The 19,779-nt window shown below is 39.3% G+C and overlaps 1 protein-coding gene across 1 annotated transcript in view; it reads left to right on the top strand.

Annotated features, from left to right (window-relative positions):
• LOC126109603 (uncharacterized) overlaps nt 1-19,779 on the top strand; it is a 113,384-nt gene that overhangs the window by 76,462 nt on the left and 17,143 nt on the right. The window contains exons 3-5 of the mRNA XM_049914645.1: nt 2,589-2,719; nt 12,876-12,979; nt 18,601-18,705. Of these exons, the coding sequence (XP_049770602.1) occupies nt 2,589-2,719; nt 12,876-12,979; nt 18,601-18,705 (340 nt within the window). The remainder of the gene's footprint in view (nt 1-2,588; nt 2,720-12,875; nt 12,980-18,600; nt 18,706-19,779) is intronic.

The following is a 19,779-nucleotide window of genomic DNA, read 5'->3' as shown; positions in this document are numbered from 1 at the left end:
TTCATCTTCCATGTTGTGACAGTTTTTAACATCAAGCTAAAATGTGTTTGACTTACAGTCATATGTAACCATTATTTTGTAATTTTGTAAAATAAAACAACCTGTCCACGATGCTCTCCCTTCAGCACCATCCCTTGGCTTACCGAACAATGTTCAACGCTCACGTAACTTTGTTTTGCTGCACGCAACACAGGACTGTCGTATGCAAATAGTACCTTGCACTGAGCCACTCATACAAACAGTGTGGTCAATGTACAAACATTATGGTGCTATGGTAGGACTTCTATGGTATGTAATCATATTGCCAAACGTACTTCTGCTTTGAGTGATCATATGTATTGTTTATGTTCATTCTAACACGGTGCATTTTCTTGTACAGGATGGCTTGATAATGGACTAAAGTCCAAAGCTGGTCGCCATTTAAATAATCAACATCTGTGCAACTTCGGTTACATAATTTCATTAATTTTTGGTAAGTTGCTGCCTGTTGCCATCTGGTATGCTAAAAGTGAGAATACACTAAGATGTGGCACTCTGATAATATAACAGAATGGCAGAAAGTGGCTGTGACCACACTGTGAATGAAGTTGCTCAATTTGTCAGTATATCAAAGAGGACTGTCCAAAGACTCTACAAGAAATTGTGTACAATTTGCAGCCACGTAACACAATATAAGAACAGTGATTGTACAGAGATCCTACTTGACAGGGTATGCTAACAGGAACTGCTGCAATTGTGAATGCAGATCCATATTGACAAGTTATCGAGTGAACATTTCGAAAGGAAATGCATGCAATAGACTTCAGGAGTCAGTCACCTGGCAAAAGACCATTGCTCACAGTATTACATAGAGCCACACATCTTAATGGGCCAGACAATACAGAAACTGGACTGGAGGCACATAGTTTTGTCTGACGAGTCACGTGTTGGCCTTTTATCAAATGACGCAAGGTTTTGAGTGCACCAACTGTCCAGTGAGGCATTTAACACTCGCTGTAGTTCAAATCAAAGGAGTTTTCGTGATGTTTTGAGGTCATTTTTCATATTATGTGTTGGTATACTCATTCACATTACCATGAGCATGGACCAGGATGTTAATTTCAACAGCCTCGGTGACTAAGTCTTGTCATTTCTGCTACATGTTGCAATGTTGATACTCTCAAATGAGATATAAAAATTCAGTGAAAAGTTATATTTAAACATTGCATTTTCATTGACATAAAAATTAGGGATTTTTGCTAATCGTAGAAGTTTTTAGGGCAGAAAACATTACTTTTAACATTGTCACACATCTTGAAGAATCCAAGGACAATATTCATTACTGCTTACATGCTTACAGTTGTTGTCTGCAGTTTTTTTTTTTTTGGATAATGATAAATTCTTAAACAGTTTTCATAGGGAAGATTAGGGTTTAACACCCTGTCAAGATTAACATAGGATAACTTGTTGAAATCAAAAGATTAAACACTAATACACTATTAAGTTTTGTTCATTTATTCATTTCAACTAATTCATACTTGTACTGCCATTGACAACTCACTTGAACCAATCAGTAATTAAACAGAACTACCATCTCTTGCCGCAGTTGCGGCTATGATTACATATATATCTCGACTAAACATGGCACTTAGAATATTATTATATTTAATATTTTTATTATTTATCGTGGAGAAGAACCTGTACAATATTATTCATGCATGACACTGCGCTCAATAGGAAATATAAACCTATTTTGCTTAAATAGTTTCATAAAATACAGAATCTTTCCAAGTTAAATTTTGTATGATGAATATTTTTAACAATGAATACTATGGTACAATATGCAAATTTTTGTCAAAAATAAATTAATATTCTGTGCGCTCCCACTCAATCCTAAACCCTCACAATTTTATACAAAACACAGTACCATCTTTTATTCAAGACAAGCAATTAAAATAGGTTTACAGTATGAACAAACATTTTTGACATTTAACAAGTTTATTTTGAATCAGTATCCTCTTCACAGCAATATACAGTGACTGGTGTAAATTGAAAATTAGAACAGGGTGGTACATCTATTTTTATGTACTGAAATTTTCAATGTATTGAGAGGCATACTAAAATATGAATCCTGTACTATTATTGTTGAATCTCAGTCTGTTACATTATAATTTTCATAATGAGTAAGCTGTGGACACTCTTGTCTTCCAAGATGACCACATCCATATTCACAGGGCTGCTTGAGTACATTTTCAGCTTGACGATCACTGACACAGCCTATTGCATCTCAATTGGTGCACTAAATCACCCCATCTTAATTCCATAAAAGATTTCTGGGATATTTTGGGAGAGCAGGTGAAATATTGTGGGACCTAATGATCAGTGATTGTCTTCAAACAGATAGAGCATGCCTCAAGAAATTTGTAGTCTCTCTTCCTCACCGATTGAGGCCTTTCTCAAGGCTAGAGCTGCTATTACACAGTATTAGCACTGTGTCTCTGAGAGTTGTTCTTATTTGGAGATTTTTTAAAATTTGTGTAATACACACTATTTCACTGTCAGTGTACATGATAAATATGATATGCTTAAAGTGTTTTTTTTTCTTTCAGTTTGGGTCCTCCATTTCCTTTATTAATGCTGAACAGTCAGCAACCGGAAAACAGTCACAACCTTCTTATAAGATTTCTCGAACACCGCATGAAGAGGTCATCTCAGCTTGTGAGCAACTTGTATGAAAACCGTAAGTTATTTCCTCTGACAATGTATGTAGTCATTTCCATTTTCTGGAATAATTTTATTAAAATTAAATTAAATGGGAAAGCATATTACATCCTTATGCAAGACTTTTTCATGATGTTTTATCAGATTGGTTTTATTGCTACAGTTAATGTAGCATTTGGCCAAATGCAACTCAGTTGTGCAGATCTCATTAGGAAGAATAAAGAAAAATGAAGATTGTGCTTCAACACATATCATGTTTTGAAAATAGATTAAATAAAAGCAGAGGGAGAATATACCGAGGTTGGACAAAATAATGTAGATGCTCTGGTATTGACACCACATTTTCGTAGTAATCTTTATGACTTCTATTCCTCGGGGCTGGCTACAGCAACCAACAAATATTGAAAGCAATTTCAGGCAATATCTGGAAACAGAGCACAACTGAGGAGGAGAGTGAGAAGCTCATATTTTTGCCATTCAGTGGTTCAGTGATGGGAGATTAACTATCTGCTGAAGAGAAATTACATCAAGTGTTGGGCACACTCTGTATACAATAGACTGACATTAGATTGAAGATGAGAGGTGTCAGCGACCATGCTGTCTAGAGAAATTAGCAGTAGTTGAACGTTCTTTGGAAAATGACCATAAAATATCATTTGATGGCATCCTGAAACATAATGAGGTCGAATGGATCCACTTGTTGTCATAGCTTTCCTAACATAAAATACTATATTTTTTCTCCTATCTTTTCCATACACAATACATATGCCAGATACACAAGAAATTTCCAAATTCTTTGCCAAGCTTTATTTTTCTAAACCTTATTATTCTGTGTATGAGATCTACATTCTTCTGTTTGGTATCCATAAAGAAATATTGAAAATTTATGTTTCATGAGAACCATGTAGGCTTGAAAATTTGACCCCACTAATAATTCTTTGTTTTAAAATTGCCATACCTTGTTTGAAAGCCTCATTTACATCTTTATAAATATCATCTTGTATGACATGTGATTCAAAAGTTATCACTATTCACTATTAGTTTTATTGTAAGAAATCAAAAATGTTCTAATCTTAAAATGCAGTCCATTCGAAAACCTGTTTTATAGTATTGTAGCTGTAATTTTCCTGTTTCCAAATATCTATACCTTTATAGAGCAACCTGTGAAATATTTCAATCAGAAAGTTCATTTCATCCTTTGCTAAATCCCTGGGATAAAATTGCATGTCAAAAAATCCACACACAAAAGTAGAATCTGTTGTTTATATTATGAGAAGTACATATAGTTGACAGTTAGACAAAATAACCCCATCGTTACGTGTGTATGTACAAGGTTTACGACAAGACTTCCTGATCCTATAATTAAATAATTTGATAACAAAGATCGAACAGTACATTTATTGTGAAAACTAAGAATTGTGTACAGAATTTTGAAGAATAGTTGCAAAAGCTGCTAACAGATGGTGCTGTAACCTCAATAATAGTACCTATAAATAGTACTCCAAAGTTCAGAGCAATCAGTTCCACCACTGACATGTAAGAGGTGATTGAAATCATGTATTCCATTGCACAATGAGATTTTCTGATACTGGAATATCAGAGGCTAGAGCACAGTATTATGGCAACAATGAATATTTTTCAGGCATGATTAAATTTCCAAAAGGGTCTGATGCAAATACCATTTGGAACATCTTCAACAAATTCAAATTGACATACAGCATGGCTGATGATCTAGTGGGGAATGTTTGCACCAGGCAAAGTATAGTTATTCTTGAAAGTGTTGACATAGTTCTAGATTTATTTAGCAACATCTAAGATAATCTGTCTTAATAATTACAATAAACACTGGTTTGAAATGATCAGCATGCATAAAATACTGAATAACAGTTTACATAATCATGTTCCCATTCAAAATCCATAGTCACTATGTACAGTGAACATCATGACTTATGATGTATTGGATGGATAAAAAAAATTTACTCACCAAACAGCGTCAAGATAACACACATATAAAAGATATTACGTGTGCAAGCTTTCAGAGCCAGTGGCTCCTTCTTCTGACAAAACGACTGAAGGAGAAAAGAGAAAGGTGAATGAAAAGGACTGGTAAGATTAAGAAAAGGAGTCTTCCCTTATCTGGGGTTCTGGGTGACTTTTCCGAACTCTACCCTTTTCTGAACCTCGTCAGTCATTTTCCTTGATCAGTCTTCCTTCCCCATCAGCCCTTCTGCCAGAAGAAATAACCACTGGCTCTGAAAGCTTGCAAACCTAAGACCTTTTATACGCATGTTCTCCTGCTGCCATTTGGGGAGAAGATTTTTTTATCTATCCAATACATTATACTTTCAGAGACTGATTATTTTCATTGGAACATCATGACTTGATACCCACCTCCATTCCCCCCCTCAAACCTCCCCCCTCTCAAACCTGCCCCCTCGAACCCTACCCCATCACCAGTTGTGACATACTCCTCCAGAGGCACATGATTGGCCCACCTGTTATACCTTGAGCAGAGGAGTAGAAGGTCAAGCAATTATAAAAGAAACCAACACTTTGCCAGATGATGACCAGTAGGAAACTTGTTGAAACTTTACTACAAGATGACACTACCATTCGGCTAATACCCTGAGATTTCATCAACGAAATACTCTGGGAATGGCTCACCAACTGGACATTTAAATAGGAAGATGACTTAGGAGGCATCCAACAGGTCAATAAAGTTATAACTTTTGTCATCACAAGTGCTAACATTTCTGGAATAGTGTAATGAAAGAAGGTATAGAGTAGCAAAGAAAATGACTTGCAGCTCAGTTCAATCTGGAATTTGGCCATTGTGAGATGTAGTCTTGTGTGGCAGAAGCAGGACATCAACATAGCTTTTGTATCAGTGCTGAAAGTGAGATACTTTTTCCTTACAGCTGACATCACTACAGCACTGACCACCCTCTGTGTTATGATGACATTCCAGCGAGCTGTCAGATGACATTCCAGCAAGCTGTCATGCAGGGCGCCGAAGTGGCATAGCATCAGCTGTTGCAGCACCAAAACAAGTACCCACCAAAGCTCTAATTGCACGTGCCCATTCAGCCGCCAGAGCATGCATCAATCGGTTGAGTCATTTGGCCACCATGCAGCCGGATCACCTGTGCATCTTCCAGATAGCTGTTGTTCACTCATCAGCTACCACCCGTACAATGACATCTGGAGTTCAGCGCTCCAACTCACTGCCGCCATCAGTATTACTGTCGCAAACTGCAGTACCTCACGGGCCTGAGCAGTGAGGCTGTGACAGTCAGCTGCCACCAGATCAGTAGTGCCCACATCTCTTGTAGTGCCATGTAAGCCACCCCCCACATAGTTTCGCCTCACGAGCCAGGCACAGTAAGACCCAGTTCACACAGAAATGGTGTGGTGCAGATGTGTGGCAGGGAAGTGGTGCTGTTTTGTGCCACCTCCTTGTACATAAATGAACATTCCACACAAGATAGCATGCGGGGACACGACACTTCACGGTCTGCACTACATCTGTTTGTCGCCGCAAATGGCGCACCGAAAGGGTGCATGGCAGAGACGTCAAAATGGCATGCTGTTGTTTTCAGCGATTTGAAGTCATCCGATGTGCCTTAAAAAAATTAATGCAGATGAAGCAAAGATGCATCAGTCTCTGAAGGCAGTTTCTAAGTAAAACATGTACCTTTAATGTAAAAAATAAAGGTACACAGTTTTGAGATTCACTTATGTTCACTGCTACACAGTCTTTATTGTTCAATTTTGAGGGAACTATTTAAAAAAAGTTTTTGATTTTATTTTATTTTCCCCCCAAATTGTTGTCTGACATCACATCGTGGTAGTCAAGTGGTTTTATTTTTGTTACTGTGCATAGTAGTGAAACTTCCAAAATAAATAACCACCAGGCATATTTTGAAAAGTTTGCAGTGAAGAATGTAGTTGTTGATCAGTTTACGTTTGGTCAGTTTTAGGACATAGGCTGCTGTGTAGAAATGTAGCTAATACACCAAAATTGTTGTTAGTGGTGGAAGGAGACAGATATCTCTTTCCAGTCCTGGGTAAATAAGTGATATATTTTGACATTTGGCGGCAATGAGCTACGAAGTGCAACAGTCAATGTTATGGTCTCTCACAGTGCGGATTTGTGGCTCATGTTCCTCTTTCGTGTGTTGCTTATGAAGTCATTTGATCAATATTTTAAGTTAATATTCAGTTAAGAGTTATTTTAATTTTAAAACTAGAGGTAGACAAGCACAGATCCAGTGTCAGAGTTAGCTGTGTACTGTATATTGTATATGTGATTTTTTTTTTTTTTTTTTTTTTTTTTTTTTTTTTGCTGCACAAACAGTTTCATTCACAAAACATTCAGTAACTATTTTTGTTCACATACTGTCGAAGAAATGGCTTGTGTTCCGGTGTGCAGTGAGTGAATGAGAAATGGGATTTTGCTATTGATATAACTAAAGTATTGTTTGTTCCAGATGTTTAATGTGTACCTATTTTATCTACATATTTGGGCTATCTAAGTGCAGGTAGTGTATATGACATGAAATGACATTTTACATATTTTTGTTACATTTATTACACAATTACTTATGGTATCGTTTAAAAAATAGTACTATCTTTTTTTATATTTTTGGACAAACGGTGTTGAATATAAGCAATTGCTACTGAAACACTGGTTTTTTTTGTGTTACTTATTGCAGAAACAGAAACCTTATTTTGAGAAAGTATAACAACACATGTCAAAAAACTTAATGTTTACCACAATACAGATCTGCACAAGCAACAGCAGAAGATACACACAAATTTAACACTATTCCTGCTACAATTACACTAAACATGTACAGTCAATATTACATTTTCCATCCTTGGTCAAAGATTTTGCCAGACAGACAAGCAGATCCACTATTTGCTTGGTACTTGCTCATAGAAATTCTGTTTTTCAGCTGGGATATACTGTCACATGTCAAGTAAGGCTTTCTTCTTGGTATTTTTTAGTGGCAGAATTTTATCACACAGGAGAGGGCAAACTGTCAAGTTACCTAGTGGCAGATTCCTGTTCCCAGCATTTCTTGGTTTCTTTGCAGTGCTTTGACAAATTCATGGTTGCTGGATGTTATGACTTTTCCTACTCCGTAATGTAGTAGGTTGTCAGATGAAATGTGTAGCCAGACATATCCAGTTATATTGAATGAGCCTGTGTGCAATCTGTGATATGCTGTGCTAAGATCACTGAAATCCTCTGGTTCCATCTTGCACAGAAGGAATGCATTGTCCTTGGTGTTGGCAATGACTTGAATCTAGTTTTATGGATAAAAGGATATTTTGATCCTCTCTATAAGGGCGAAATCTCTGTCACATGGTAGGAAACTGTGACCTATAACGAGAAATTTCTGGTGTACAGAAGGGAAATATTTACAGATGATCAGATTTTGGAAAAGTGTCAGAGTGTTTTGAACATCTGCCACAAAATCAGCAATCTTTAGGTTTACATTGATATGAAAAATAGGAATTATGATCAAAACATTCCAGTTTCATTGCTTTTCTCTGAATGCTGTTTTCCACTTTGTCTAACACGATATAGAAACACTTTTGAGACATTCTGTAATATGCTGGAAACATTCAGGATACATGTTTGTTTTTGTGGTCTTCAGTTCTGAGACTGGTTTGATGCAGCTCTCCATGCTACTCTATCCTGTGCAAGCTTCTTCATCTCCCAGTACTTACTGCAACCTACATCGTTCTGAATCTGCTTAGCTGTTTAGTTGTTTCAATACCTTGAACGTGCCATATATTTCTTCCTTTTTTTCATCCATAACTGATGTACCTCGATGTACATCAATATCTTCATCTTATGAAGACAACATATTCTGATCCATTCATAGCATGATGGTCCCATACCTCTCTGACAGGCCAGTTCAGTGTGAAGTGTGGAGTGTGAACATGCCATATTAAACTGGAAATGCACTCAGACTGTATACAACTTGATTTTATATTTAACATTTCTCAACAACATAGATCACAAATCACATTTTCAGTATATTTCATTATTTGGGTGCACTGAGTAATATAGTATTCGTGTGGGACACACGCAGACAGTTTCACAAATTTTCATGCTCAGGTTGGCACGTATCTTGACTGACTTAGTTTCAAACATCTTACACACACACACACACACACACACACACACACACATACACACACACCGGTCAAAAATTGTTGCACTTTCGCAAACTCATTATGGGGACTTGGAAACTCTACCTGAGGAAAGCAATGTAGACGTTCTGGACAGTTATAATATTAAAGGGAATTACTTTGCTGATCAATCAGTTACATCTGCATATGTGCAGGGGCTCTTGCAACTGAAACAACAAATGGTCTTGAAAACTGCTCAAAAACAGATGTTTGATTGTCAGTGTCCTCAAAATGTTTAGGGAACAATCATTATAATTTTTCCAAAGCCACAATGAATTCTTCAAACCATGTGATTTTTTTAGTACAGATGAGCTTAGGAAACTAGACAGTGTTTCTCAGAATGTGTTCCTTCTACAACATGGTTTTCTTTTTGGATCCATCAAATCAAAAAGAAGTTGTTTCTCACCTTGTAATGTCTTACTGTGGGCAGTATGCAGTCAAGTCCACTTAAAAACAATGTCAGCAATTAATTCTGGATGTTCTAATTTTTGTTGCTGACCCCCTTTTTCCTTCGTGAATTAAACAATAGCAAGTTTTAAATTGAAAAATCATTCTAGTCATGCCCCTTGACTTAGCCAATGTACTTCGCAGTAATATATACAAGTAAAGTCTTCATACTCTTTGTTTAGTTCCATCAAAAACTGTTGAAACTGACAATGGGGTAATGCTTGTGACTTCAGGAATGTTGCTGTTTGTACCACCAATTTCTCCATGTATTTGTGACGTTATCTTTCAGTAGTATAATGCAGGATTACATATGTGCTGTGCTGTCCTGACCTAGTTCGATACAAACCATGTTCAACTATTGCCTGGCCATCACATTCTGTAACTTTAGCGCAAAGTACTTCTTGAGGTACAGAACAATGAATTGCATCTGTTGATTGCTGTAATTTTTGGTCTTTAATTGTCAACTAAATATCTAGATTCTTTCTCCACAGTATTGTGGTGTTGTTTCATAACAAATATGTCGTACCTATTACTTATGCAACTTCATAATATATACTGAGAACTCTCATCCCTGTTTTCTGTCATTCCCATTCATTGTGAAAGGCTTGTGGTGATAGATCTCTAGACTGTCTGTTTTTGTGCAGACAGACATTGGATCTTTGAATGACCTTCACACCATGAACAAATATTCTGTGTTCTTCCGAGACGGACTGAGCAAATCCCACATGCAGCCTGCACACAAGAAGTTTGGCATGCCGTGGCCATTCATGTGTTTGATGTTACATTAGTTACAGCTATGTGGAAGCATACATACTTGAGCAGCTTAGGAAACATGTGCTGTGTGTGGAGATTTGTGCCAATGTTGCATGTCTGAGATTTAAAATCCTGTGCTATGAGGGCAGGTTGAATAGCAGCCTTATTCAAAGAATGATTGTCCTTGTTTAAATGTTCCTTGCCTATAAATCATTATCTTTCATAGTTTATCTACAGGGTGTTTCAAAAATGACCGGTATATTTGAAACGGCAATAAAAACTAAACGAGCAGCGATAGAAATACACCGTTTGTTGCAATATGCTTGGGACAACAGTACATTTTCAGGCGGACAAACTTTCGAAATGACAGTAGTTACAATTTTCAACAACAGATGGCGCTGCAAGTGATGTGAAAGATATAGAAGACAACGCAGTCTGTGGGTGCGCCATTCTGTACGTCGTCTTTCTGCTGTAAGCGTGTGCTGTTCACAACGTGCAAGTGTGCTGTGGACAACATGGTTTATTCCTTAGAACAGAGGATTTTTCTGGTGTTGGAATTCCACCGCCTAGAACACAGTGTTGTTGCAACAAGACGAAGTTTTCAACGGAGGTTTAATGTAACCAAAGGACCAAAAAGCGATACAATAAAGGATCTGTTTGAAAAATTTCAACGCACTGGGAACGTGACGGATGAACGTGCCGGAAAGGTAGGGCGACCGCGTACGGCAACCACAGAGGGCAACGCGCAGCTAGTGCAGTAGGTGATCCGACAGCGGCCTCGGGTTTCCGTTCGCCGTGTTGCAGCTGCGGTCCAAATGACGCCAACGTCCACGTATCGTCTCATGCACCAGAGTTTACAGCTCTGTCCATACAAAATTCAAACGCGGCAACCCCTCAGCACCGCTACCATTGCTGCACGAGAGACATTCGCTAACGATATAGTGCACAGGATTGATGACGGCGATATGCATGTGGGCAGCATTTGGTTTACTGACGAAGCTTATTTTTACCTGGATGGCTTCGTCAATAAACAGAACTGGCGCATATGGGGAACCGAAAAGCTCCATGTTGCAGTCCCATCATCCCTGCATCCTCAAAAAGTACTGGTCTGGGCCGCCATTTCTTCCAAAGGAATCATTGGCCCATTTTTCAGATCCGAAACGATTACCGCATCACGGTATCTGGACATTCTTTGTGAATTTGTGGCGGTAGAAACTGCCTTAGACGACACTGCGAACACCTCGTGGTTTATGCAAGATGGTGCCCGGCCACATCGCATGCCCAAGTCTTTAGTTTCCTGAATGAATATTTCGATGATCGTGTGATTGCTTTGGGCTATCCGAAACATACAGGAGGCGGCGTGGATTGGCCTCCCTATTCGCCAGACATAAACCCCTGTGACTTCTTTCTGTGGGGACACTTGAAAGACCAGGTGTACCGCCAGAATCCAGAAACAATTGAACAGCTGAAGCAGTACATCTCATCTGCATGTGAAGCCATTCCGCCAGACATGTTGTCAAAGGTTTTGGGTAATTTCATTCAGAGACTACGCCATATTATTGCTACGCATGGTGGATATGTGGAAAATATCGTACTATAGAGTTTCCCAGACCGCAGCGCCATCTGTTGTTGACAATTGTAACTACTGTAATTTCGAAAGTTTGTCTGCCTGAAAATGTACTGTTGTCCCAAGCATATTGCAACAAACGGTGTATTTCTATCGCTGCTCGTTTAGTTTTTATTGCCGTTTCAAATATACCGGTCATTTTTGAAACACCCTGTACATAGGTACACATTGCCTTATGCTAAGACCACCACGCAACGAGCGTGGCACATTGTTAGTGAGAGTACATGTTCTGGGTTTCTTGCAGACACAGTTCTCCTGCAGATCGGATATCAGGTGTTTCCAGAATGAAATTTTCACTCTGCAGTGGAGTGTGCACTGATACGAAACTTGCTGGAGGATTAAAAATGAGTGCCGGACCGAGTCTCGGACTCGGGACCTCTGCCTTTCGCGGGCAAGGTAGGAGACGAGGTGAGTTGTGCTCGGGTAGTTCCCCATCTGTTGACTCAGTGATCGAGATGTGGCTGCACGATCTGTTACAGCCATGTGGATAAGGTGCCTGTCATCTCGACTGCTAGTGATATGAGGCCGTTGGCATCCAGCACGGCATTCCGTATTACCCTCCTGAACCCACCGATTCCGTATTCTGCTAACAGTCATTGGATCTCGACCAACGCTAGCAGCAATGTCGCAATACGATAAACCACCATCACGATAGGCTACAATCTGACCTTTATCAAAGTCGGAAACGTGATGGTACGCATTTCTCCTCCTAACACGAGGCATCCCAGCAACGTTTCACCAGGCAACGCCAGTCAACTGCTGTTTGTGTATGAGAAACGGTTGGAAACTTTCCTCATGTCAGCACATTGTAGGTGTCTCCACCAGCACCAACCTTGTGTGAATGCTCTGAAAAGCTAATCATTTGCATATCAGAGCATCTTCTTCTTCTTGTTTAAATTTCGCATCTGTAGTATGTCAGCTTCGTGGTGTAGCAATTTTAATGACCAGTAGTGTATCTGTCATTTTAAGTGTGATGCAGCGTTTAATAAAAGTTATTTGACTTGTCATAATAATGTGTTACTTACTTTTGGAGTTCCCTCATACGACACCTGGATCTGCTAATAAAGTTTGTTTTTAATTTATGTTTTGCAAATTAAACTCTGAAATTTCTCTTCCTTACAGCAGCTAATTTATTTTTCAGAAAATCAATTTCGTTTGAGATTAATAGAAACTCAGAAGGAAAATGATTTATTCCGTCAGCAGCTTCACACTTATAAGGAAGAACTGAACCAAGAGAGAAAGAGAGTGAGTATTTTACAATAAAAAATTTGTTTTTATGGTCAGTATTTACAGCACGATTGAAAAGATATAAATCTGAATATCTATGGAAATTGACACTTTGACCTTGCAGCTGATTACAGGAGAGTGTTGAAAGTAGTTTCTATGTTCGTTTTATGGCTCATCTGCTCAGTTTCCACTCCAGAAAATCAGACAACTTTTAAAGATAAGTTAGAAGGGGAGATCCTCCGAGTGAACTAATTTTAAGTATATAGGTGTGCTTGTTAATAGCAGATTGCCTCGGTATCTTCATGTGTGGGTTTTTCTTTAGTGTGTTAGGCAAACAGTGTCCTGTTCCAAGTAATAAGGCTGTTCAAGGAAGGTTAAATGAGGCATTCTATTCCTTGATGAGTCCACGTCTGGAGATTGCAGTTCCGTATGGGACCCATACCAACCACACCTGATTTCAAACCTCGAAAGCATACAAAGAGGGGCAGCAAGATTTATCCAGGAAAATTTTGAGCAGTACATTAGTGTCACTGTCTTGTTAAAGAAGCTGAAATGGAACTCGGAAACCTGGATAAAAATAAGTTAGATTTGGTAACATGTATAGGGCTGTTGGATTGCATGCACTGGTATTAAAAATAAGGTGAATGTGGGGGAATGGAGGTTAAGGTTAGATCATTTCCATAAAATAAATGTGCTACTTTGCACCAAGTCTATGCCCACATTTTTTGTTCAGAGGTAGAGGGAATTGGAGTGGAACAGTTTACCAAAAGAGGTCTTAAATCCATGGGCATTGATATTTTTTACCATAATAGTCATCTCTGACATTTAGGCACATTATGCAGTTTTGTTTTTGCAATGTGTAGCTGGAATAAACCCCAAAAAAATTTGCTCATTACATCTTTCATATGACACCCAGTGTTGACGAAAAGCAACTGTTTGCTTCTTATTACAAAGATTTTTTTTTAAAGATGAATTTTACATGACCAAATTAGTCTAGTGCTATATTAATTTTATTGATATGTGTTAACAGGGACAGTAAAATAGAAAGAATAACCAGTGCTCCTTCAGTGACAGCACTGCCCCGGCCTGCAGTGCCTGCTACCCGCTTGCAGAAATGATGCTCAGTTTCTGCTGGAATACTGATTCTTCTTAATGTTTTAATATTCCTGTTAATACATGTAGATAAAATTAATATCACACTGAACTAATTTTGGACCCTCCTATTGAATGGGCACATAAAACTCTGCTTTAAAAATAATTTTGTTTGTAACACTTTATGCACTGAGAGTTGCATGAAAGACGAGATGAGCAGTATTTATCTGGGATGACTCCAGCTACTCACTGCAAAAATGAAATTGTAGATACCTGCCGACATATAAGAGAAAATGTGTCTGATGACTCTTAGCAGTAACGCCAATATACAGGGTCGAGAAAAATTGTCACGAAATTTTAACCCCGGATACCTGATGCCAGTAGGAAACAAATTTACTAATGCCGTGTAGGTTGACAACGCACAATTTTTTTAAACTACGGAAACTTGGCGCCATGCACCCCATTTGCCCTGTTGCCAGATGCTCTGGTCAATGCATGACCGTGAATTCTTTGCGTATCACGTTGGGGGACGAGGGATGTTTGTTTGTGTGAACAGAAAACCATGGCAATGCCCGTCAACCGACGAACGGCAATGGGGCAATCCCACGGCCAATCGGGGTGCAAGGCACCAAGTTTACATAGCTTAAAAATGGTGTTTTGTCAACTTACACAACATTATTATTATTATTATTATTAATTATTATTATTTATATAAATGATGTGCCCTCTAGTATTATGGGTAACTCTAAAATATTTCTGTTTGATGATGATACTAACTTGGTAGTAAAGGATGCTCTGTGCAACAATGGCTTGGTTTCAAATAGCGTAGTTCATGACTTAAGTTCATGTCTCGTAGAAAATAAACTAATGCTAAATTACAGCAAGACTCAGTTTTTACAGTTTCTAACACACAGTTCAAGCCGGCCGCAGTGGCCGTGCGGTTCTAGGCACTTCAGTCCGGAACTGCGTGACTGCTACGGTCGCAGGTTCGAATCCTGCCTCGGGCATGGATGTATGTGATATCCTTAGGTTAGTTAGGTTTAAGTAGTTCTAAGTTCTAGGGGACTGATGACCTCAGATGTTGAGTCTCATAGTGCTCAGAGCCATTTTTGAACACAGTTCAACAAAACCTGATGTTTTAATTTCACAGAATGGGCATATGATTAGTGAAACTAGATAGTTCAATTTTCTAGGTCTTCAGATAGATAGTAAACTGTCGTGGAAAGCCCACATTCAGGATCTTGTTCAAAGACTTAATGCTGCCATTTTTACGATTTGAATGGTATCTGAAGTGACTGATCGTTCAACATGAAAATTAGTCTACTTTGCTTATTTTCATTTGCTTATGTCTTGTGGTATTATATTTTGGGGTAACTGCTCCCATTCTGAATGGATATTTTTGGCTCAGAATGGGCGGTTCAGGTGATAAGTGGTGTAAGTTCATGATCTCTTGTTGACCCCTGCTCACGAGTCTGGGTATTTTGACATTGGCCTCTCAATACTTATGTTCCTTACTGTCATTTCTTGTTAACAATATTAGCTTGTTCCCAAGAATAAGGACCTTTCACTCAGTTAATACTCGGCAGAAATCAAACATGCATTTGGATCGTATTCCCTTAGCTCTTGTGCTGAAAGCTGTGCAGCATACTGCTGTATCCATTTTCAGTAAGCTACCACCAGACTTCAAAAATATTAGCAGTAATCCACATGCTTTCAAGTCAAAACTGAAGAGTTTCCTCATGGGTCACTCCTATTCTATCAAGGAGTTCCTTGAAAAATTGAGCTGATTCATTTTGTATTGTTGATTGTGTTTAATGGCTTGACTTTTTTCGGCTTCATTAACATTTTATTTTTAGCTGTTATTACTTTTAAGTTGTAATTTCATGTACTGACACATTCGATGACCTTGGAGATTTGCTCCTCAATTGAGAACTTGATGTGTAAATAAATAAATTAGTAATTTTGGTTGCTTCTGGCATCAGCTATCGAGGGTTCTCCACTGTGTGTGTAACAAAGATGATGTGACTTACCAAACGAAAGCACTGGCAGGTTGATAGACACACAAACATACACACAAAATTCAAGCTTTCGCAACCAACGGTTGCTTCATCAGGAGAGAGGGAAGGACAGCGAAAGATGAAAGGATGTGAGTTTTAAGGGAGAGGGTAAGGAGTCATTCCAATCACGGGAGCGGAAAGACTTACCTTACGGGGAAAAAAAGGACAGGTATACACTCACACATACACAGACACAAGCAGACATTTGTAAAGGCAAAGAGTTTGGGCAGAGATGTCAGTCGAGGCAGAAGTACAGAGGCAGAGATGTTGTTGAATGACAGGTGAGGTATGAGCGGTGACTTGAAATTAGCGGAGGTTGAGGCCTGGCGGGTAACGAGAAGAGAGGATATACTGAAGGGCAAGTTCCCATTTCCGGAGTTCTGACAGGTTGGTGTTAGTGGGAAGTATCCAGATAACCCGGACGGTGTAACACTGTGCCAAGATGTGCTGGCCGTGCACCAAGGCATGTTTAGCCACAGGGTGATCCTCATTACCAACAAACACTGTCTGCCTGTGTCCATTCATGCGAATGGACAGTTTGTTGCTGGTCATTCCCACACAGAAAGCTTCACAGTGTAGGCAGGTCAGTTGGTAAATCACGTGGGTGCTTTCACACGTGGCTCTGCCTTTGATCGTGTACACCTTCTGGGTTACAGGACTGGAGTAGGTGGTGGTGGGAGGGTGCATGGGACAGGTTTTACACCGGGGGCAGTTACAAGGGCAGGAGCCAGAGGGTAGGGAAGGTGGTTTGGGGATTTCATAGGGATGAACTAAGAGGTTACGAAGGTTAGGTGGATGGCGGAAAGACACTCTTGGTGGAGTGGGGAGGATTTCATGAAGGATGGATCTCATTTCGGGAAAGGATTTGAGGAAGTTGTATGCCTGCTGGAGAGCCACATTCAGAGTCTGATCCAGTCCCGGAAAATATCCTGTCACAAGTGGGGCACTTTTGGGGTTCTTCTGTGGGAGGTTCTGGGTTTGAGTGGATGATGAAGTGGCTCTGGTTATTTGCTTCTGTACCATGTCGGGAGGGTAGTTGCGGGATGCGAAAGCTGTTTTCAGGTTGTTGGTGTAATGGTTCAGGGATTCCGGACTGGAGCAGATTCGTTTGCCACGAAGACCTAGGCTGTAGGGAAGGGACTGTTTGATGTGGAATGGGTGGCAGCTGTCATAATGGAGGTGTGATTGATGTGGACGGACGTGTGAAGCTGGCCATTGGACAGATGGAGGTCAACGTCAAGGAAAGTGGCATGGGATTTGGAGTAGGACCAGGTGAATCTGATGGAACCAAAGGAGTTGAGGTTGGAGTGGAAATTCTGGAGTTCTTCTTCACTGTGAGTCCAGATCATGAAGATGTCATCAATAAATCTGTACCAAACTTTGGGTTGGCAGGCCTGGGTAACCAAGAAGGCTTCCTCTAAGCGACCCATAAATAGGTTGGCATACGAGGGGGCCATCCTAGTACCCATGGCTGTTCCCTTTAATTGTTGGTATGTCTGGCCTTCGAAAGTGAAGAAGTTGTGGGTTAGGATGAAGATCTCTGCCCAAACTCTTTGCCTTTACAAATGTCTGCTTGTGTCTGGGTGTGTGTGCGAGTGTATACCTGTCCTTTTTTCCCCCTGAGGTAAGTCTTTCTGCTCCCGGGATTGGAATGACTCCTTACCCTCTCCTTTACAACCCACATCCTTTCATCTTTCCCTCTCTCCCTCTTTCCTGATGAAGCAACCGTTTGTTGCGAAAGCTTGAATTTTGTGTGTATGTTTGTGTTTGTTTGTGTGTCTATCGACCTGCCAGCACTTTCGTTTTGTAAGTCACATCATCTTTGTTTTTATATATATATAAGCTGTAGACTATAATCTAGATGGAGAGATAAAAAATCTACTCACCAAGTGGTGGCAGGGGAACACACACACACGGATTTAACTTCTACAAGCTTTCAGAGCCATTGGCTCCTTATTCTGGCAGAAGAGTTGAAGGGGAAGGAAGAGGGGCGAAGGAAAAGAACTGGAGAGGCTTAGCGAAAGGGGTACAGTTTAGAAAAATCACCCAGAACCCCAGGTCAGGGGAGACACACCTGATAAGGGTCTTTCCTTGTAATCCTGTCCAGTAAGTCTCCCCTGACTCATGGTTGTGGGTGACTTTTCTGAACTGTACCCCTTACCCTAAGCCTCTCCAGTCCTTTTCCTTCACCTCTCTTCCTTCCCCTTCAACTCTTCAGCCAGGAGGAGGAGCCACTGGCTCTGAAAGCTTGTAGAAGTTAAATGTTAAATCCTTTTGTGTGTGTGTGTGTGTGTGTGTGTGTGTGTGTGTGTGTTTTCCCCTGCTGCTGCTTGGCGAGTTGATTTTTTTTTTATCTGTCCATTTACATTGTATTATCAGTAATTGATTATTTTTGCTGTCATAAAGCCGTAGATTGCAACAAAAGCAAGGAAGCTTCATTGCAATCTAATTTATAAATTGTAGAACATCATTACATATTAAATGTTTCAGGTGAACTTGCTGGAACCAAAAATTTCACTCTTGAAGTCTCACATCAGAGCTTTCCAAAAGGATGTGGATGAGAAAGAACTTGTGTTACACATACTGGGGCGAAAGGTAAAGCTTTTAACCTCAATTCTACAAAAATGTATGCTGCATTGACGGACACTGTAATGCAAATGGAAGACTATGATATTTAGCAGATTGGTGTTAGACGGAAGTGCTCATTCTGCAAACAAAAGATTCTCCAAGATTATCTGTTGTAGTCTGTGAGATTCTTACACAAACACAACAGAAACATTTCATAAGCACCTTCAAAGGCAATAGTAACACAACAGTTCAGATATACACTCTATTACTTCAGCTTCCTTGAGGTGTGTATGCTCCAGGACAACCAGGAAACCCAGGAAAAATGGCAGAATAATACTGCAACGATAAAACATAATGAGAGAATAACACCAAACTAACACTATAGTTGCTAAGAAAATGTGCCATTTACAACAACAAAATGCAGTGCATACAGAAGTGTCTGCCGACAGTAAAATGTGTCAAAGGCTTTAGGACGGAGACTTGTGCAATATTTTGTAACAACAAATTACTTATGATAAGTGTGACATCACACCTGTATACATTTCTAACAGGTCAAGGGAGAATATTGAGTGGTATAAGAAGCATTACTTTCAAAGTAAATTTCCTTGTACACAAAATGAATTAGGTTGTGTCACAATGTGTATCACAAGCCAAAACTGATGTGTCTCCTGCACAATAAAATCAGATGATCTGTAATATGTATGGTATGAGATGAATAAAATAAAAGTACAAATACAAATTACATGTGAGAATGTGTGATCAGTTTCTTAAATCATGGAGTGTGTGTCTCTCTCATCCAAAACAAAAAGAATTATATGTAAAAGCTTTTCTTTCCTTATAATTATACTGTATGTATATTAATCGAAATCCAGAAAAACCAACAACTTTTTCTGTTTGTGTGTTGGTGATAATTAACAGTGAGGTTGCTATTGTCTGTCTATATGACATGAATATCTGCTGTCATTGGCTGGCAAGATAAAATAATGTGAGCTATGATTTGCTAACAAAACTACATCATGCATTGCAATCTCGATTTCATTGCTTTGGAAGGCCCTGTGCTGTATTTCGTCGATTACTTATTCTTATTTTTGCAGTACAAAA

Source organism: Schistocerca cancellata, chromosome 12 (genome assembly GCF_023864275.1).
Source record: "Schistocerca cancellata isolate TAMUIC-IGC-003103 chromosome 12, iqSchCanc2.1, whole genome shotgun sequence".
Taxonomy (NCBI): Eukaryota; Metazoa; Arthropoda; class Insecta; order Orthoptera; family Acrididae; genus Schistocerca; species Schistocerca cancellata.
The sequence above is the reverse complement of the archived record's forward strand: the minus strand, read 5'-3'. Positions and strand labels throughout refer to the sequence as shown.